This window comes from Rhinatrema bivittatum, chromosome 4 (genome assembly GCF_901001135.1).
Source record: "Rhinatrema bivittatum chromosome 4, aRhiBiv1.1, whole genome shotgun sequence".
Classification (NCBI taxonomy): Eukaryota; Metazoa; Chordata; class Amphibia; order Gymnophiona; family Rhinatrematidae; genus Rhinatrema; species Rhinatrema bivittatum.
In genome coordinates this window covers 416,354,938-416,374,581 of record NC_042618.1, presented here as the reverse complement: position 1 = coordinate 416,374,581, position 19,644 = coordinate 416,354,938, and the positions used below count along the sequence as shown (strand labels likewise).

The 19,644-nt window shown below is 40.5% G+C and overlaps 1 protein-coding gene across 1 annotated transcript in view; it reads right to left on the bottom strand.

The window, feature by feature from the left end:
* Nucleotides 1-19,644, bottom strand: part of COL7A1 (collagen type VII alpha 1 chain) — a 350,074-nt gene that overhangs the window by 68,426 nt on the left and 262,004 nt on the right. Inside the window, exons 84-93 of the mRNA XM_029597520.1 lie at nt 14,170-14,214; nt 13,740-13,772; nt 13,027-13,089; nt 12,567-12,602; nt 11,592-11,672; nt 10,599-10,667; nt 10,148-10,183; nt 3,477-3,518; nt 2,597-2,641; nt 453-497 (exon numbers count right to left, since the gene is read on the bottom strand). Of these exons, the coding sequence (XP_029453380.1) occupies nt 453-497; nt 2,597-2,641; nt 3,477-3,518; nt 10,148-10,183; nt 10,599-10,667; nt 11,592-11,672; nt 12,567-12,602; nt 13,027-13,089; nt 13,740-13,772; nt 14,170-14,214 (495 nt within the window). The remainder of the gene's footprint in view (nt 1-452; nt 498-2,596; nt 2,642-3,476; nt 3,519-10,147; nt 10,184-10,598; nt 10,668-11,591; nt 11,673-12,566; nt 12,603-13,026; nt 13,090-13,739; nt 13,773-14,169; nt 14,215-19,644) is intronic.

Below are 19,644 nucleotides of genomic sequence, written 5' to 3'. Positions count from 1 at the left end.
ATAATGTTTTCCAGAGACAAACTTGCTAACACATCTTTTTCTTTGTTATGCAATGTTAGATCATAAGATTGAGAGGCTGTGCCTAAGAGTCAGGCCTAGGAATCTTCATGCAAAGCCTTTGTTTTTCTTCTGTGCATGGCCTATCACAAGATTTGTCTCACACACAGGACAAGTAACATCTCTAGGGGGAAACCCACTTGCTGTGCTCAGTGCTGTGTACATCTAGCAGTGCTAGAGAGATGATAAGTAGCAGTAGATTATAGACTTGGAAGTTCCGTGCTCTGCATACAATTGTCAGTAGGTATTGTCTAAACAGTAGATCCTGGTTAAAATGTCCAAAGAGGCAAAATATATGTTAATCAAATCTAATCACATAATTCTGAAGAATGTGCTGCCTGTCTCTGCAGTAAATCACCACTTCCCTGATCCCTGCTGCATTTCTGGTGACTTACAGCTTCTCCAGAATCTCCTGGCTCACCAGCTCGCCCAGTATCTCCCTAGGAGGCAGAGAGGAAATAAAGACATGGGACACTTCTGATGAAGAAAGAAGAGACTACAGCTTCATCATCCCCTCAAGCACAATACTTTTTTCTCCTCCTCCATCCCACAAGCAAACACAGGAATCAAAGAACTGGAGGAGATGGTAAGATTAAGAACTTCAGCTCTGGGGAGAGATTATAGTTTGCTGTCAATCCAAACCTGACTCACACTGCAGTTTGATGGTGCAAGAATTTAGACCTTTTTTTCTTTTAAATGGTAATGTGGGTTCTGATTCAAGAAACCCTTGTAGGTAAGTGCCACTGATTGGCACGTGGCAATACTTTTTCATCCAACTAGAGCAAAGTATTGTGGCTGCTGTGTTAGTCCACTGCCATCTTCCCCATCCCTTTACTGAACTATAATGGAATATGCAGACAATCTCATGCCTAGCTGACTGTACTATTTAAACCCAGATGGGCTGATATTCAAAAGATTTACCCAACAAAGAGCCTCATTTACAATGAATTTTCCCCATAGACATAGAATGGGAAAAAAAAGCCTTAGTAAATCAGGCCCTAAGGATTACATTTACTAAGCAGCGTTAAATGATTAATGTGCGAAACGGTGTTTATCGTAAGATAATTGCATATCATGTGATATTTTGACTTAAAAACCGCCCTGTATTGAAATTAGTTACTTTGCACGCATTTACATGCATAACATTTACTAATACATGCAAAGCACTTAATGCACAGGAAATCCTATGCAAATAAAATAATGTGGCTTGCCTCAAAAAAGCAAGCCATGTTATTTTATCGAAAACGGAGAAGCTATAGTTAAAACACCATGGGGGCATTGGAACGCTAATGCGCATTCCGATGGTTCCAAGATGTTTCTTAAAGGGCCATGTGGCCCAAAAATGATCTCTCTCCCAAAGTGTAAAATGTCCCCTGGGGGACATGGCAGACCCTGGCCCACTCTCAACTGCCTGCTAAGGTGATCCCCATAGTAAAAAGTACAAAAAATAAATACTTGTAATTGTATGTGGTGACGTCCCATCTCCCTTCCCAAAACCCCTCCCCTTTGAATAAAATATCCCCCAGATTCCTCCACCCCAGTCCCCCAGTTCCATAGAATATAATATTTGATATCTAATGACCCTCCATCCCCAGACCCCCTCCCTCTTTAAGTTAAAGGAAGTCCCTGGTAGCCTAGTGGCCCACTCTGGAGACCCAACCATACCTAGTGGTGGTGAGGAGTACCCCCAGGTTCCAGGCCGGTTGAGGGCATTTCCAAAATGTCACTGACAGCACTCCGGGCCGCCACTAGACACCAGGGATTTTTTCAGCAATAAAAAGTATCACTGTGAAACTGCTGCAATATTTTCCCAGGAAGGGACAAAATATTGCGAGAATTTGCACCCCCTCCGACATTTCGCTCCTCCCATGGTAAAATATCGTGGTTTGATAAATGAACCCTTAAAATTGGGTTTTAGTTGGGTACATCTTACCCATTTACAAAATCTGCTAACTTTGTGAGATTAAAATAGCATGCCACGCAAATTTGGCTGGGTAAAAAATGGGTCCAGGTTAGAAGCATTCCTGACGTGGCTTTCAAATTTAGCAGGGTAGTCCCAGCTATGGAAACAGCAGGCCAGATATTCAGTCATACAACTAGCTGGGTAACCTCAGCTGAATACCATTTAAAGACAAGTGGGTACATATACCCAGTTATGGTTATCTTACCCACCGAGCAGGTTTTTGAATATTGACCCCACTATTACTGCATTAATCTGATAAAAGGGCAGAATGCTCTCTAGAGCTAGTCACAGGTGTATTGAGTTAGTCCAATAAGAAAGTCTTACCTACATCTTATTTGTTTATTTGTTTGTTGACCATTATCTCCTCTATATAGATATGCCTCTATCAGAGTACTGAACGTAGCTTTACAGTCATCTTCTAGGCTACCTCTACTCCAAAATTAAATTCAGCCGGAAATGAGCTGTTTCCTTTTTGGCCCAACCAAACCAAATTCGTTTTCCCTGCACACCTCTAATCCTCACTACTGTTTCAATCTAGAGGGCAATTCTAGGTTTTATAGTCATTTATCTTCTGACCTTTTCTCCTCTAGGGCCTGGAAGTCCTCGGTCACCTTTTACTCCCTGAAAAATAAAAAAAAAAAAGCCAATAATGAGGTTTATTTTTAAATTGCCCCCCCCCCCCCCCACACACACACCTTCTACCCTTATTATCACACTCTTGGTAGGAACAGTATAATAAATGTTTGTGACAGCCATTGCCAGTGTCCGGCAAGGTCAAGGCTTCAGGAGACATACACTGGGCTCCTGGGCAGTGCTTCTAAGCCATCTGGGAAGAGTCAAGGATTTTTAAGTGTGGGGGATCCCGTGCCTTGACTGGGAGAAAGGATTAAGAAGATTCATTAGTACTGAATGCTATCTGGAAAAAAAAAATGGACTGAGGGCTAATTCCTATGCTGGGAAGGGAAAGGAAAGAAAGGAGCTGATAGTATTCTGATTTTTGGAAGAAGTGCATTTTATTGTTGCTGCTGCTACTACAAATGCTGTGGAAACCTGGGTACCCGCAGAGATTTTTATGAGTTTTACTCTGACTGCTGGTACCCAGATTGCAAAGTACACAAGTTTTCATTGAAGATGCTTTTTAGAATGAGACCTTCATTGTTCCCAAGGCATGAGGCTGATAGAGGCTGTTATCGGTTGGGGATCAGTCAGAGGGGGTCACAGAGGGAAAAAAAGGAGTTTGTGGGGCCTTCCCTGTCCAGCATAGTAAATTCAGCCCTTGGCTCTGAGTCAGGTCCATCACACCACCTGCTTGGCCGTTTTTGTTTTTGAATTCACAGAGACTGATGCTCAGCTCACAAACAGGCAGCAGACCCTAACATTTCATGTGCATCAATAGGGGGTTACATAAAAATATGGGAAACATTGAAAAGAAATTTACAATAAAACCCTCACTTACTGGCTCACCAGGAATTCCCACTGCTGAATCACCAGGAGCTCCCTAAAAGACAAACAAAATTATGGTTGAAAAGGATTTGTAAATAGTTTAAATGATCCTTTTAAAACAAAAATCTATAGTGTTAATCATTCAGGCAAAGGGCTGGTGAAATTGAGATTTGTTCATTTTGTTGTTTTGAACCGTTAGGGCATGATTTTCAAAAGCATTTACACACTTAAAATGTAAATACTATAAACAAATGACAACAGTTTTCAGATTAAAATGGCTATTTGTTTCAATCCATGCATAGGTTAATAAGCAATAATATATATCCTGGATCTAGTTAATTGACATATGATCATCAGCACATTTGGGTGTTTTCCATTTCAAAGTAACATAGCAATGACAGCAGATGAAGACCAAAAGGTTCATCCAATCTGCCAGCATGCTGCTTATGGTTGTAACTGCCGCTCCATGCAAGTTACCCTCATGCACCTCCTTCTTCATTTCTGGCCTCTAGGGATCCGCAGTATTTATCCCATGCCCTTTTGAATTCATTTTGTCCTCACCACCTCTTCCAGGAGAGCATTCCAGGCATCAACCACCCTCTCTGTGAAGAAATATTTCCTGATTTTGGTTCTGAGTCATCCCCCTGGAGTTTCATTCTGTGATCGCTAGTGCTACACTTTCCCTTCTAACAGAAAAATTTGTGCATCATTAAAACCTTTCAGGTATGTGGAGGTCTGTATCACATCTTCCCTGAACCTCCTCTCTTCCAGAGTATACAGATCTAGATCCTTCAGCTTCTCCTCATATGTCTTCTGATACAGACCCTACACTATTCTGGACCCCCTCCGTCCAGTCTCTAAACTTTTTAATATAAGATCTCCAGAACTGAACACAGTACTCAAGGTGATGTCTCACCAAGGACCTGTACAAGGGCACTATCATCTCTTCTTTTCTTACTGGTTATTCCTCTGTTTATGCAGTCCAGCATCCTTCTGGCTTTAGCTACTGTCTTGTCACATTGCTTCGCTGCCTTCAGATCGCCACACACTATTACCCCAAGGTCCCTCTTCTGATCCATGAACATTGGACTTTTGTTTCCCATCACATATGGCTCTTTTGGATTACCACACTCCAGATGCATGACTCTGCACTTCTTGGCATTGAATCCCAGCTGCCAAATCTTTGAACACAATTCCAGCTTTCTTAAATCATTTTTCATTCTCTATACTTCTTCAACATGTCCACTCTGTTGCAGATCTTAGTATCATCTGCAAATAGACAAACTTTAACTTTTTTTCCCTTCAGCAATGTCGCTCACATAGATATTGAACAGAACCGGTCCCAAAACCAATCTTTGTGGCACTCCATTTAACACTGCTCTCTCTTCAGAAAGGTTCCATTGACCATTACATGCTGAATTCTGTCAGTCAACCAGTTTGTTATCCATTCCACCATCTGGGCCTCCACTCCCAAGTTTCTCATTTTATTCATGAGCCTCTTATGAGGGAATAGCAAAATCCAAGTAGATCATATCCAACACTTTTCCTTGATCCAGTTTTCTAGTCACCCAATCAAAAAAAAAATCAGATTTGTCTGACAGGACCTTCCCCTGGTGAATCCATGTTGCCTCGGGTTCAGCAACTCTCTGGATTATAGATAGTTCACTATCCTTTCCTTTTGCAGAGCCTCCATTCATTTTTCCACCTCCTACCTGTAGTTTCCAGGCTCCTCTCTCCTACTATTGTGAAGTAGGACCACACCTGCTCTTCTCCAATCTTGAGACACCTCTTCCATTTTCAGGGATCTATAGAACAGGTCTTTCAGCAGACCCATCAGCACATCTCTGAGCTTCCTTAAACATGAATTTTAAAAGCCTGAACATGCCAAACCTGGGAGATATGCGCACAAGTCGGGCCAGTGTGTGCCGAGTGGATTTTAAAAGCTGCCCAGATACACGTGCGTATGTTATAAAATGGCTGCATCCCTGTGTGCAGGCCAACGACCCGTGAGCTGATTTAAAAGTTACCATCAGTGTATCCTGGAATGTACTTCATCCAGCCCCATGGCCTTGTCCACTTTCAGTTTCCCTAGGTTTTCCCATACATTCTCTTCTGTAAATGAGGTTAGGTCTACTCCACTTCCAACTATGGTCATGTCAACGATTAATGATCCTTCTCCAGGTTTATCTTTAGTGAACACTGAACTAATATATTTGTTTAATATTTCCACCATTTCTTCATCTCTCTCTCTCTCTTTACATTGCTCCTTGTCACTTTTTAATTTCACTATACCACCTCAGGCTTTCCTCTTTCCCTGATATATCTGAAAAATGTTTTTTCACCTTGCTCTACCTCTTTGGCAATCTTTTCTTCCACTTGACCTTTTGCTTTCCTGATATCTTTCTTCATCTCTCTCAGTTTCACGAGGTATTCTTCCCTGAGTTCCTCTATTTGGGATCCTTTATACTTCTTGAATGCTGTTCTTTTTGCTTTTATGTTTTCAGCCATCTCCTTTGAGACCCAGATTGGTTTCTTTTTCCTCTTACTTTTATTTACGTTTCTAATATATAGATTTATTGCCTTTGCAATAGTTCCTTTTAATTTGGCCCACTGTTGTTCTACCTCACCCACTTTTTCACAGTCTTTGTTCTTCTTCCATATATGTTCCCATTTTGATAAAGTTTGTATTTTTGAAAGTCAAAACTTGGATCTTCATGCTACTTCTCTGTATCCTGGCAGCAATATCAAACCATACCATCTGAGGATCACTGGTGCTCAGATGAGCACCTAACTGGTCATTAGAAATATTATCCCCTAGGTTGAGTATCACATCCTCCTTTGTGTTTTCCGTTGCCATTTGTTTGAGCAGAGACTCCAGAAAGGGCATCCACTATCTCTCTACTTTTTGAAGATTTCTGAAGAAGGGATGCTCTAATCCATATCCTGCAAAATAAAATCTCCAATGAGCAACTTCTCCCTTTCCCATTGTAATGAGTTCTGAAAAGACTCAGGATATTCAGGTGTTGCGCGGCTCTCACCCTGGCTGAGAGACGTAGGTCCGGTAGTGGTCCGCAGAGCGGGGTAACCTGAGAACCTGGTCCCAGCAGTATGGTTGATGTAGACAGATCCGGTAGTGGTCCACAAGCGGAGTACGCCGAGAATCTGGCAGAGTGAAGCAGAGAGAGAGCCTGAAGAGCTGAGGTACTCACAGGGTTGGTAGCTGTAGTCAAGGTGGTAGCTTCCTCTGTAGAAGATGAGCAAGCAGACGGGCCCGAGGTCCGTGGTGCAGGTTACCCTAGAGAGAGTAGGCCCTCGTGGAGTGAGTACCTAAGGTCGTCCGGCAGGGTACCTGGAGAAACAACAGATAAGACCCCAGAGAAGTGGGTGTCCTGGGTGGTTAGAGCGAGGCAAACCCTGGAGGGTGGATAGAAGCAGAAGGGCCAAAGAGGAGCGGGTACACAGAGCTTCCAGGAATCAGTGAGGTACCCTGGAGGGTAGTAGGAGATGTTCCAAGCGGGCAACGTAGAAGCGGTCAGAATTAGCTGGACCGTAATCCTTGCTAACTCGTAGCACTGTTGGTGAGCGGAGGCTAAGTACCTGGAGGTAGTAACGTCATGCGGTGGGGCCGCCTCCGAGGTTCCTGCCATAACGTATTCAAATGTGTGGGTAGCGCACGCGCGCACACCCTAGGAAGAAACTTGGTGAACGCAATCGCCCTTGCCGGTCCGGGGATGCCGGAGAGGTCGGCAAACAGCAGCACAGGTAGCCATATTTCCCAAGGGAGAGGAGAGAGGTAGAAAAGAGGTAAGGCAGAGAGGGCGCAGCCATCTGCGACCAACGGATGCAACAGTTTTTGACATAAAGAGCTATTCCTTCCCCTTTCTGTCTTCTCTATCCTTTCTTAACAAGTTATAGCCTGGGATGGCCATATCCCAATTATAAGACTCATTGAACCATGTCTCCATAATAGCAACAATGTCCAAGTCTATCTCCACCATTAGGGCCTGCAGGTCTGGGATTTTATTGCCCAGTCTACTAGCATTTGTGGTCATAGCTTTCCAACTTTTCTCCCTTGTTTTGCTACTCTTCCTAATCACCCTTTCTGCTTTTTGAGCTAATTGATTTTGTTATTTTCTCCTTCCACTTCCTGTATTGCTTGGAGGTTACATGCCAATTTCATTGGCCACTTCCTACCAATGTGTTTGCTTTGTTTGAAATCTCTTTATATTTTTTCTAGTTATATAGAATTTTAAGAACCTTTGCTAGTCTTAAGTTACTATATTTATTAAGGGGAAAAAAGGGCTGGTCTCTACAAGAGTGGCTTATTCCTACCCACCCCTAGAATGTTTTCTTAAATAGTTCTTCCAACAATTTAGTTTTAGTGAATAGATAAGACCCGAGTTCCAATTTAACAACTTGTATATCAGTCACTATTAGCGAAATGTCTTTTATTCAGTGTAACAATTGTGGTGCTTATGTACCAAGGTCTACCATTTGGAGAATTAAAAATTATCCAATTTGCCTTCAGCTGTCTGCAATGAAAAAGGGGCTTATTCATCTGAAAGAGAAATTGTCCAGGTTTACAAAACCTGTCCTACCTTGCAGCATCTAGAATATCTCTCCCAACACCCACAGAGGATTCAGAAACCCAGGTTTACAGTGGGCTCTAGTAGAACAAGATCTGTGACTCTGAGACACCCAATTTTCCCAATTATGCAGCATCCCACAGTCTCCCCTACTCCCACAAAGAAGTCAGACATCCAGGATTCAGAAACCCAGGAATAAATGGATTACAATGGGCTCTGGTAGAATAAGGCCTGTGATGAAGAGACAACCACTCTCTCCGCTGTTACCCTTACATAATGCCTTTTCTGCATTGGAAAACAAAGAAGCTCCAGTAACAGAAAATGAACTGATGTCTGAAAGGGATGAAGTCACCCAGTGCACCCAGAAACTGTTTAACATTATCAAATGTCATAAAAGAAAGCTTTTTCTGCTGGGAGACTCAGTCATCAGGGGAACCAATCTGGGAACTCATTTTGATGGGGACATAATAGTTAAATTCCTTCCAGGATCCTCAGTTAGTAGAAATACAATTATAGAAGAAAGTAGGGACTCTGATGTCAATGGTATCATCCATCTGGAGTCCATTAACCTCGTTAGAAATGGTATCCATGCAGTATAGAAAGATTTCCAAAATCTAGGGAAGAAGATTAGACATTTGGCAAATACTATTGCCTTTTTGGAAGTATTTCATGATGTCCAGTGTCACACAACCTGTTATGTTATCTGTTTCAAAGAGTAAAATGAAATGTGAATAAATAAAGTACTTAAACAGCTGTTGTCACTCTAAGGGAAACCTTAAACAGTATAACACCTAGAGGTAGATGCTCTGGTAAGAGCATACTATAGTATGATGGCTTCCTAGTCAACCAAAGAGCCCATGACTGAAGCTTTTGGATAGGGATGGAGAATGTGGAGTGCCATATAATTGTAAAAACTGAATCCAGAGGTTTTGCAGTAGTCTCAGAGGCCAAAAGCCTGATTTGCTAAGGTTTTTGTTCCATTCTGTGTCAATTGTGAAAAAAGCTCAACAAATCAGGCTCCAAGTGAAAGCACTAGCTCTCTGGAATTCTCTAAAGCACAAGTAAAGTGATAGTAATGAACAATTATGGAGGCTTCTCTTCTTCAAAACTTGCAATAACATGTTTATGGGTGGGTCATAGGTACTCTTTGTAAGCTCCAGGTCCACCACTGCACTGGGATTGTGATGTTAACCTGCTGTTTGCCCGCTGGTGGTCCAGCTGGCTACCCACCAGGCCACAAGACAGAACTCTGACCATATTCTTTGAGAAGGATGACCTGATTGCAGTGGAGAGTGAGAGAGCCTGAGACCATCCCTGAGACATCTTCATGCACTCCAGATCAGCATAAGATTAACTGGCCAAAATATTACTTTAAATTGGGTAGTTAATTAATTTTCATTTATATTCCACATGTCTATTTTATCAAACTACAAATATATTAAAACAACATACAATAAAACATAACAATAATAACATAACTGGCAATGTGTTAGAGATGTGCAAGTTAACTTTGGGCTAGACACAGTTGTTTTCATCACCTTTGTAACAAGAGTGGTTTAGTCTGTTAAACCAAACGTAAAACAATATTTCTCATATACAACATAATTTTATATTTTATGTTGCTATAAGAAAAATTATTGTTATCCATTTTAAGAAAAAGTATAGACAGTCTGCTCTCTTTACATCAGCTTGGACCTTATTTTATCTGATTTAAATGTCACATGAACCATGTAAGACTAATTATTCCTTATATTGTCCATTTTGCAAACCACTGTATCCTGGAGATTTGTCAAGTTTTAATGTATACTTAGTTTTAAGTTAGATTTTATGATTCTTTTCAATGTTTTTTAATGAATTATTGTATGCTATGTTGAATTTATTGTATAGAAACATTGTAAACTGGTGTGAAGGTTTATACCATCATCGGTCTAGAAAAACCAGGAAATAAAATAAATAAATAAATAAACTCTCTTGGGATTTATTTATTTATTTATTTTGAACTTTTATATACCGACATTCATGTGCAAACAGTACTCCTCTGGTCATATTTTTACCAAGGTTTACTCATTCTTACACTCTTAATATGTTGTTTTCTTACCTTTTCCCCTTTTGTTCCAGGAAGACCAGCACCACCCTAATTGCAGGAAAAAAAAACAAAACAAAACAGAAGACTGTATAATTTAAAATGGTCATTTCTGTGTTTTTAAAGCTAGGGGAGAGGTGAACAGAGTAGTATGGGAAGTAGCTGTATCTAACATTTGAGGAGCTGAGTATGCATTTACAACTGAAAGGAGGAATCACAATTAAAGTAGAATAGAGGGAATGATATTGGAAGACTTGGCACTGATTATATGATCTCAGCCATGGTATCCCTCCTGTTGAGGAGTGGATGGAAGGTTTGTCTGAATTTCTAGAATGAATACCATTAAAAGGGAATGATTTTCATTCATTACAGGTCAACTTTTCTGGACCAGATGACTTGGCTTAAATGTCATTACAGTAACCCTAGGCTTCGGTAACTTTAGAAAACCAAAACATGTCCTGATTACCTCTCCCGGTACTCCTGCATCTCCTGGTTCTCCTTTAGGTCCAGCAGGACCTGTTGGTCCTGGAATACCCTAAAAAGAAAAGAACAAGCTATTGAAGTCTAAACCTTCATTAACAAAATAATAAATGTTAGCCTTCTGACAAGAGAAATGCTGTATTAGAAAACAGTGCAACAATCAGGTTGGGAAAATAGTGCTACACAGTGGGCACCAAATAACTACACTTCATAATTTGGCAAGCTATGGCTGCAGCCAGGTACATAACTATTTGGATAATTAGCTAGGAAGTTATGATCCGAAACATTACAATATTAATTATTTATACGAGTATACTAATATTATCTCAAGTTAAACTGACGTGTATTTGGATTTATTTTTGTGATACAATTACAGTGTTCCCCTACAGTACTCAAATAGAGTCTACTTTGGGACACATCCAAACAAAGGAAGCCAAATAGAATGGTCAGTCTTATTTATTTATTTATTTAACAGTTTTTATATACCGTCGAACGTTGGGAACATCTCATTGGTTTACAGGGAACAAAAATTAGCAACAGGCTTTACAGTGAACACAGAACTAAAGGGGAATATAATTTTAGTAAACAATAGAACTGAATGAAATTTAAGGGGTGCATGGGAGAGGGAGGGGCTAGGAGGGGAGGAAGACAGGCGGGGTGGAGGGGAGGTAGGGAGGGGGAGGAGGAGGAAGTATGGAACAAGGGCTAGGGAGACGAGTTTGGTTATATTTATCATCACATGCTTAAAAGGAGGTACTAATAACAAGTTATATACAAATAATATACAGAATATATACAGTAGTTAGCTTGCGAGGGAGTTAGGACTGAATACTGGCATTGGCATCACTGTTTTTTTCTATATTTATCAACAAATTATCTGTAGGTAGTGCTTACTGATTTCATTTTTGGACATAAGAAATACAAATTTATAGAAATAAAAAAAAATCAAAACTAGCATGAATGATTATTATATAAATACCATTTTTCCAGGCAGCCCCATTTCTCCTTCTTTTCCAGGTATTCCTTCTCTCCCAGGTAATCCAGGTTTTCCTGCTTCACCCTGGAATGGGAATAAACAGTTTCTTTGTGCTACTAATTAGAATCTAACCCTCTCTTACAGCAAAATGAATACAGGGGCTGGTGGTGACTAATGCCCTTCTCTATCATTTCATCAGCTATCAATTCAATTCAATATTTCAGAATGTCCCTGTCTTCGCATCACAGAGAACACTCTGCATTTGATGGGCAGGAAGGGCCAATTTTGAATAGCCTTGCATTGCTTACAATGCACACAGGTACTTTTAGGCCACATACAGTGCTAGTGTCTCAAAGAGAAACCATCCGTGTAGTTTCCCTTTGAAAATCAAGACACAAAGCACACATGCGAAAACTGCTCATGTACTTTGCATCTGCTCTTGGTGTGGGTGGGCAAGCCAGGGGGCAAAATACAACCACTAACCTATACAAGCCCACCAGGAATGCCTTGCTTTAATTCAGATAGAGGTGCACAAAATATGAAAAAAGAACAGACTAACAGCTAAAATCAGGTAAAGGATCTTGTCCTGGAGGGAAGGAGTCCCTGCTATTGCTCAACAGACGCAGCTAACAGCCAGCCTCAGGTGGATGTGGACCTGGCAGTTCTGGAGGGAGTCTGTGACCCCTGGCCATGGCCTGTGCTGAGCAGGCTGAGCTACATGGGTGGGGGTTAAAAATGGGAAGCTGACCTCCCTCCTGTAGTTGCAAATGAAGGCTCATGGCACCATACATAGCCCCAGCAAGAGCTGACTTAGATTAAAATGCCATTCCAAAGGCGCAGGAGGAAACTGCCAAGCCCCAATATAAATGAATACACAAATAAAGCCTCCTTGTACTGATACTCACATGCAAACACCTGTCAGTAGAAATATGAACAGCAGAATAGTATCTAGAGGAGTTGGCAAGTAGATGAGCTTACCACTTGTCCTGTTACTCCAGGGACTCCTGGGGGTCCCTAAAGGAGGGAAATAATACTGAAGGTAGTAAAGTCTAGAATCTTCCGTGTTACACTGGCATCAAAACTCAACTCAACTCAAACAGACTGAGATCTGTAGAAACAAACCTCACACAGGACTCAGAAGAAAAAAAACAGACTGAATGAATGAGAAAAGAGAGGAGAAAGAAGACAAGCAGAGGTGTGCAAGGGGAAATCTTTTGTTTTATTATGTTTTGTTTCTTTTATTTTTATTGTTTCATTTCTGCACTTAATGACACACAGAAGCGAAATTAAATGCTGTTGTGTTTTGTGTTGTTTTCGATGGGAATGTTGCATTGAATTCTGTCCTTTAGAAATGACAGCACAACCCAGAAGATAAATATATGAATGAGAATGCTTGGAGAATGGATAAATATAGGAAACGTGAAGTATAAGAACATACCACAAGTCCAGGAGCACCAATAGGACCTGGGGGACCAATGTTTCCCTGAGCACCTGGCAAACCCTAGAAATAAAAATTCAACTGTACATTAATGCCTTTCCTGCTAGCCATTGACATATGTTCCCTGTGAATGAAATCTTCATTACATGAGCTGGCTCCCTCCCACTACAGTCCCACACATTTCTATGTAAAGGACTTAGGCAATATCAAACACTCTTATTAAAACAAAACTAGTTTCCCAAATATTTATATGATGTTGATAATAATAATACTGATTCTTATAGGATGCTCCATTGCATAGCTAATTATTTCAAAAGCTATATATTCCAGTCATTTTTGTACGAGCAATCATTGTTAATGTATTGGCACGACATAAGAGTTAATAAAACTATATAATGCAGTAACCTTGTGCTGAGAAGATTTTCTGATTCTTGGGACTATGTATTGCTGGTATTACAGTAACTGAAAACCAATATTGTAGTAATTGAAATATTACAGTAACTGAAAAACAATACTGCATGGTATCTAGTGCTGAATTTTTCAATGAAGGCCTTTCAAGTCCACACAATACAATCTTATTCAGGGGTCAGGATTCTCAATAACGTTATTAACTTGCTTAATATCTCACTTAAGGTTTATTAAAATTCTTTATATACAGTGCAATGATAGAGAAGGCCAGGGGCAACATAGACTGAGGAATGGAACTTCCTTACCCGCATACTGGTTCCAGGTTCCCCTTGATTTCCCTAGAATTGCAAAAGTCAGAATTAAATAATTTATATATATATATATATATATTTTTTTTTTAAGTGCTTAATTCTCTTAGTGCTGAGAGACAATATTTATTTCTGATGTGCTCCTGTCCTGGATTTCCTCAAAATAGTGGAAGGGATGTCTACGGGAATTCCCAACCTCTGCCTGTTTTGCAAGGATATGAAGAATATTTTACCAATATATTTAGAAAACCTGCGTGAAAATGGCCTCCCTTTGCCTCCATGGAAATGAATACATTTGCAGCATGGTAACCATATTAAAATAGCCATTAGTAGATTTATACATTTAAGAAATAATGAAAAGGAAAATCTGTTTCCTAGTACTGAGAAACAAAGTTTGTGAATGAGGCATGTCACCTCTCAGAGATACCTTTAGTCCAGGAGGGCCTTGTGGGCCTAACAGCCCTTGGGGACCCTAACCAAAGAAAGAAAGGGTACCATTAGAAGAGATAAAATGCTTGCCATCTATAAATTATTTTCACTTGAGGCATGTACCTCTCATTTCTTGCAGAGTGATAACTTCCATTCACAGTAACACTTTTAAGATGCTTTTACCTAAGTGTTTGACATCATCTTAAAGACTCCAGTCCTTCTATACAGTAATGCAGAGAGACAAACATTTTTCAGTGGACAGGACATTCCAGAACAAGACATCATGACATGATGCTGGAGGCATAGGATTAGGAGTAATGAAAGGAAGTATTTTCTCACAGAAAGGGTGGTGGATGTACATAATTGGGATGCATATTCCTTTAAAATGAAACAAATTGTAATTGTTTTTAAAGCAAAATGGAAAAAAAAAAACCCCAAACAAATGAAATGTTGTTAGTTTTTCTTTCCATTAAAAAAAATTGGAAGTGTAGCCACCCACTGCTAAAACCCGCCTATTGCCACTAATAAACCCCACCCATCGCAACTTGGTGCTATTACCTATAACAGCCTCCTGTGCTACTTTTTGGCCCCATCCATAGGATACAATTCTTCCTTACAATAAATTTATTTTTACCTCAGGTTGACCAACATCCATTTTGAAAACCATTGGTGGCAGGGCAGGAGCAACTAGGGATTGAATTGGGGATTGCTCCTGCCCTCTGAACACCCACAGATGGGGGTAAGAAGTGATATGGAGGGGGTCAAGGGCTGGCACTGGGCCCAAGGGGCATTTATTTTTAACCTTTAGCATAATGGGGCAGAGAATGGACCTATACATTTTCTTTTCTTTTTGTTTTATGTTTCTTTTTTTAATTTGTTGTCATTTTTATTTTAAATATACAAAACAAAAAACTAAAAACCAAATCAAAATGAGTATTATACTCACAGCGGAGATATGCAGATAGGACCAAATAATCACTGTGCAGTTAAAAGTCAGGGCTGAGAGACAGAGACTATCTACAAGGCCCTCATAGTAGTTAAGTATTTATATCTCTATAGGAGGGCCAGGTGAGTTGTTAGTGGTGTTTTAGGGTTTAGGGGCCTGTTTCGACAGTACACCTTGGTGAAGATTTGACGTCATTTGGAGTGAGGAAAGTCTCACAAAGATGAAATGTCTACTATGTTCTCTCACCCTAGCTTGATGGAGTCCATGGGGGTAACTGGGGGTAACTTGCTGGTGTTGCAGTTTCTGCGTTAACAAATAAGCCTTGATACTGTTAATGCAACTCCATCGTTGCTCTCTGCTTCAACAGCAGTGGGAAAAGGGGAATTGGATTCAGACAGCAACCAAAGACAGCCCTGACTTTTACAGATTGGAGAACAAATAAACATGGGGGTAACTTGCTGATGCGGCTTTTACTACCCTTAGTCACTAACAGGATCATGCATCAAAATGCGCTATGGCGTTAACGCATGCGAAAAGATAGTATCAGAAATGCAAATACATTTTGACCATTTCTGGGCTGGGGAGAGGGGGAGAGAGACAGAGCCTCTGGGGAGGGTCTCACTGTGTGTACCTATTTATATCTCTATAGGAGGACCACCTAATAGGTCGAGGTGAGGTGTTAGTGGTAGTTTAGGGTTTAGGGACCTGTTTCACATGTAGAGTGAGACATACGAACAGCACAGTACACCTTGGTGAAGATTTGACATCATTTGGAGTAAAGAAAGTCTCACAAAGATGACATTTCTACTATGTTCTCTCACCCTAGCCAAGGTGTTCTCTAGTCACCCAATCAAAAAAATCAATCAGATTTGTTTGACAGGACATTCCCCTGGTGAATCCATGCTAACTTGGGTCAAGCAACCCACCAGATTGTAGATAGTTCACTTTCCTTTCCTTCAGCAGAGTCTCCATTAATTTTCCCATCTCCAAGATGAGGCTAACCGGCCTGTAGTTTCCAGCCTCCTCTCAGCTCCCACTCTTGTGAAGCGGGACCACCACTGCTCTTCTCCAATCTTGCGGCACCAATCCCGTTACTAGGGATCTATTGAACAGGTCCTTCAGCGGACCCGCCAGCATATCTCTGAGCTCCCTTAGTATTCTGGGATGTACCTCATCCGGCCCCATGGCCTTGTCCACTTTCAGTTTTCCTAAATTCTTCCTATATATTCTCTTCTGTAAATGGAATTTCCTCTACTCCACTCCCATCCACAGTTTTGTCAACTAGCGACAGTCCTTCTCAGGGTCTTTTTTAGTGAACACCGAACTTAAATAATTGTTTAATATTTCGGCCATTTCTTCATCTCTCTCCACACATTGATCTTTGTCACCTTTCAGTTTCACTATACCACTTTGGACCTTTCTCCTTTCTCTGATATATCTGAAAAATGTTTTGTTGAATGCTGTTTTTTGCCTTTATTTTATCAGCCACATCCTTTGAGAACCAGATCAATTTCTTATTTCTTTTACTTTTGTTTACTTTTCTAACATATAGATTTGTAATTGTTCCTTTCAGTTTGGTCCACTGTTTCAGCTCTTTTATTTTCTCCCAGTCTTCTAGTTCTACTTCCAGGTATGCCCCCGTTTAGACAAAGTCTGAACTTTTGAAATTCAAAACTCGGTTCTTCATGTGTCCTCTCTGTATCCTATTTGCGATATCAAACTATACTGTTTGATGATCACTGCTGCTCAGGTGGGCACCCACCTGTACATTAGAGACATTATCCCCATTAGTGAGCACTAGGTCAAATATAATTCTCTCCCACAGGGGTTCCATTACCATTTGTTTGAACAGAGCCCTTTGAAGGACATCCATTATCTCTCTATTTCTGGTATATTCCACAGAAGGGATTCTCCAGCCTATTCCCAACAGATTAAAATCTCCAACAATCAACACTTCTCCCTTCTTTCCCACTTTTTGGATGTCTTAAACCAGATGTCTTTCTAGTTCTTCCATTTGAGTCGGAGGCCTGTAAACCACTACAGTAAAAATGGATGCACCATCATCTTTTTTTAGGATGGCCACAATGCTTCTTCTCTACCCCACATTCCTTGCACTTCAGTTGCTTGGATATTTTTTTTTACATAAAGAGCTACTCCTCCCCCTTTTCTGTCCTCTCTGCCTTCCTTAACAAGTTATAGCCCAATATGGCCATATCCCAATCATGAGACTCAGTGAATCAGGTCTCTGTAACAGCAACTATGTCCAAGTCCACTTCCACCATTAAGGCCTGCAGGTCTGGGATTTTATTGCCCAGGCTACGAGCATTTATGGTCATAGCTTTCCAACTCATCTCCCTAGGATTGCTGCTCTTCTTAGTCATCCTTTCTGCTATTTTGAACTGATTGACTTTGTTGTTTTCTTCTCTCAATTCCTGTATTGCTTGGGGGTGACATGCAATTTCATTGACCATCTCCTGCCACCCCCACCTTCTAGTTTAAATGCCTCATAGTATATGCTCTGAATTTCTCACTTAGCATCCTCTTTCCAGCCAAGGACAAATGTAGACCATCCTTACAGTATAACCTTTTACTGTTCCATACACAGCCCTATCCACCAATGTATCCAAAACTGCTTGATTTACACCATGCTTTGAGCCAAACTTTGACGTTATCTATATGGCAGAGCCATTCCTTCCCTTTCCATGAACAGATAATACTTCTGAAAAGCAATGGTCTTTGCCATGGGTCTAATCTTTGTTCCTAGGTTTTGGAAGTCCTTCTGTACTGCAAGGATACCATGTCTAGCAAGGTCATTGGTTCCCAGATGGATGATAACATTCATACTGGAGTCTCTACTTTCTTCTGTAATTGCATTGTAGATACCAGCCTTTTTTAAATTAACACAGCTACTTAATACAAACTAGCAATATCAATATTTGGAAAAATAGAGATTTCAAAGCATGCAATACAGAAATGCAGAAAAATATCACCAAGAAAGCAATCTATAATATGGCTAACTTTACTTCTTTCAACTTAACTGGCCACAAGAACAGATAGCAATGTGTGTCTCTTAGCATTCAATTCTGACTAAGGAAGTTCTTGATGAGCCATGCACTATGAGCCACCCTCCCCAAAGGAGAAAAGCTCAATACTATTTTTTTTTTTTTTTTAAATAATCATAGCGACTTAATACAGACTAGCAATATCAATACTTGGGAAAATAGAGAGAGATTTCAAAGTATGCAATACAGAAATGCCATTTTTAAAGATGGCGCCGGCCATCCAGTGCTCCCTCCATGTGACAGGGGCCGGCCAATGGCACGGATACTCTGTCACATGGTAAGGGCAAAGGCCATCGGTGACATTTTTATTAGTGCTAGCCGACGGCCCGAGAGCGGGAAATCGCTCCCGGGACCCCCACTGGACCACCAGGTACCTGTAAAATGTTTTTGGGGGGGTCGGGAGGGTGGGGGAAGCAAAGGGATTAGTTTTAAACTGGGTCGGGGTGGGTTTTTTGTTTATCGGCTCGGGCGCAGCAGATAAACAAAACCGCGATCGGGCCCGATGAAAAAAAACCCACATGTGAATCGGAACCGGAATCCGAACCGATTCCGGTTCCGATTCACATCTCTACTCTATTCTTCTTCCTCCACCCTCCACAGATAAGAGCAAGAGTAGACACAGCTTTCCCTTTGGGACAGTAAAATTACCTGTTCCTCCCTTTGTCATGTTACTAATAATTGGGAAATATTTACAGTAAAGCATGATGATTTAAATTAATCCAAGCAAAGAAAGGACATTTGGATCATTCTAAAAGTGCGAACTATGAGTAGTATTACTCTACAGCATACTGTTTTAAGCAGCTTTCCTCTTGTTCCTTTTAGAATATTACATCTGTAAGGTTTTTCTGTTTGTCTTACCTATATTCCTCCTAAAGTACTGCAAACCAATTTGTCTCCTTTTTTCAAACAATTTCTTCTTGCTAAAGTTGACTTGAATAATATGATTATTCTTGGTGATTTTAATCTGCCTCTCAATGTCTCGTCACAATCTAATAACTGTGATCTATTTTTGGAAATTCTGTCATCATTTGGTTGGACCCAACTGATTAACACTCTGATTCATCGCCTGGGAAATAACTTGACCTTGTTTTTGTAAATAATTCCAGTCTTCAACTTCCATCAGATACACATTTGATTACTGAGGTACCTTAGACTGATCATTTCTTGATAAGCTTCCTCATAACACTCTCTAAGAGCCCCTGTGACTTTAAAGCACCTTCTCTCATATTTTGTCACGGCTTCATTGACAATTCAAAGTTTTCTGAAAATCTTCATTCAGTCATAGATTCTACATGTTCTAATGAAATCAATGACCTTGATTTATTTGTTTCTGGCTGGCAAAATGCTGTTTCTAATATACTTGATGACATGGCACCACTTAAAACAGTTGCCCTTACTAAAAACTGTCCTCATTCCTGGTTGACTCCATCTTTGATTTCCCTTCGCAATTCCCTTAGGAAATAAG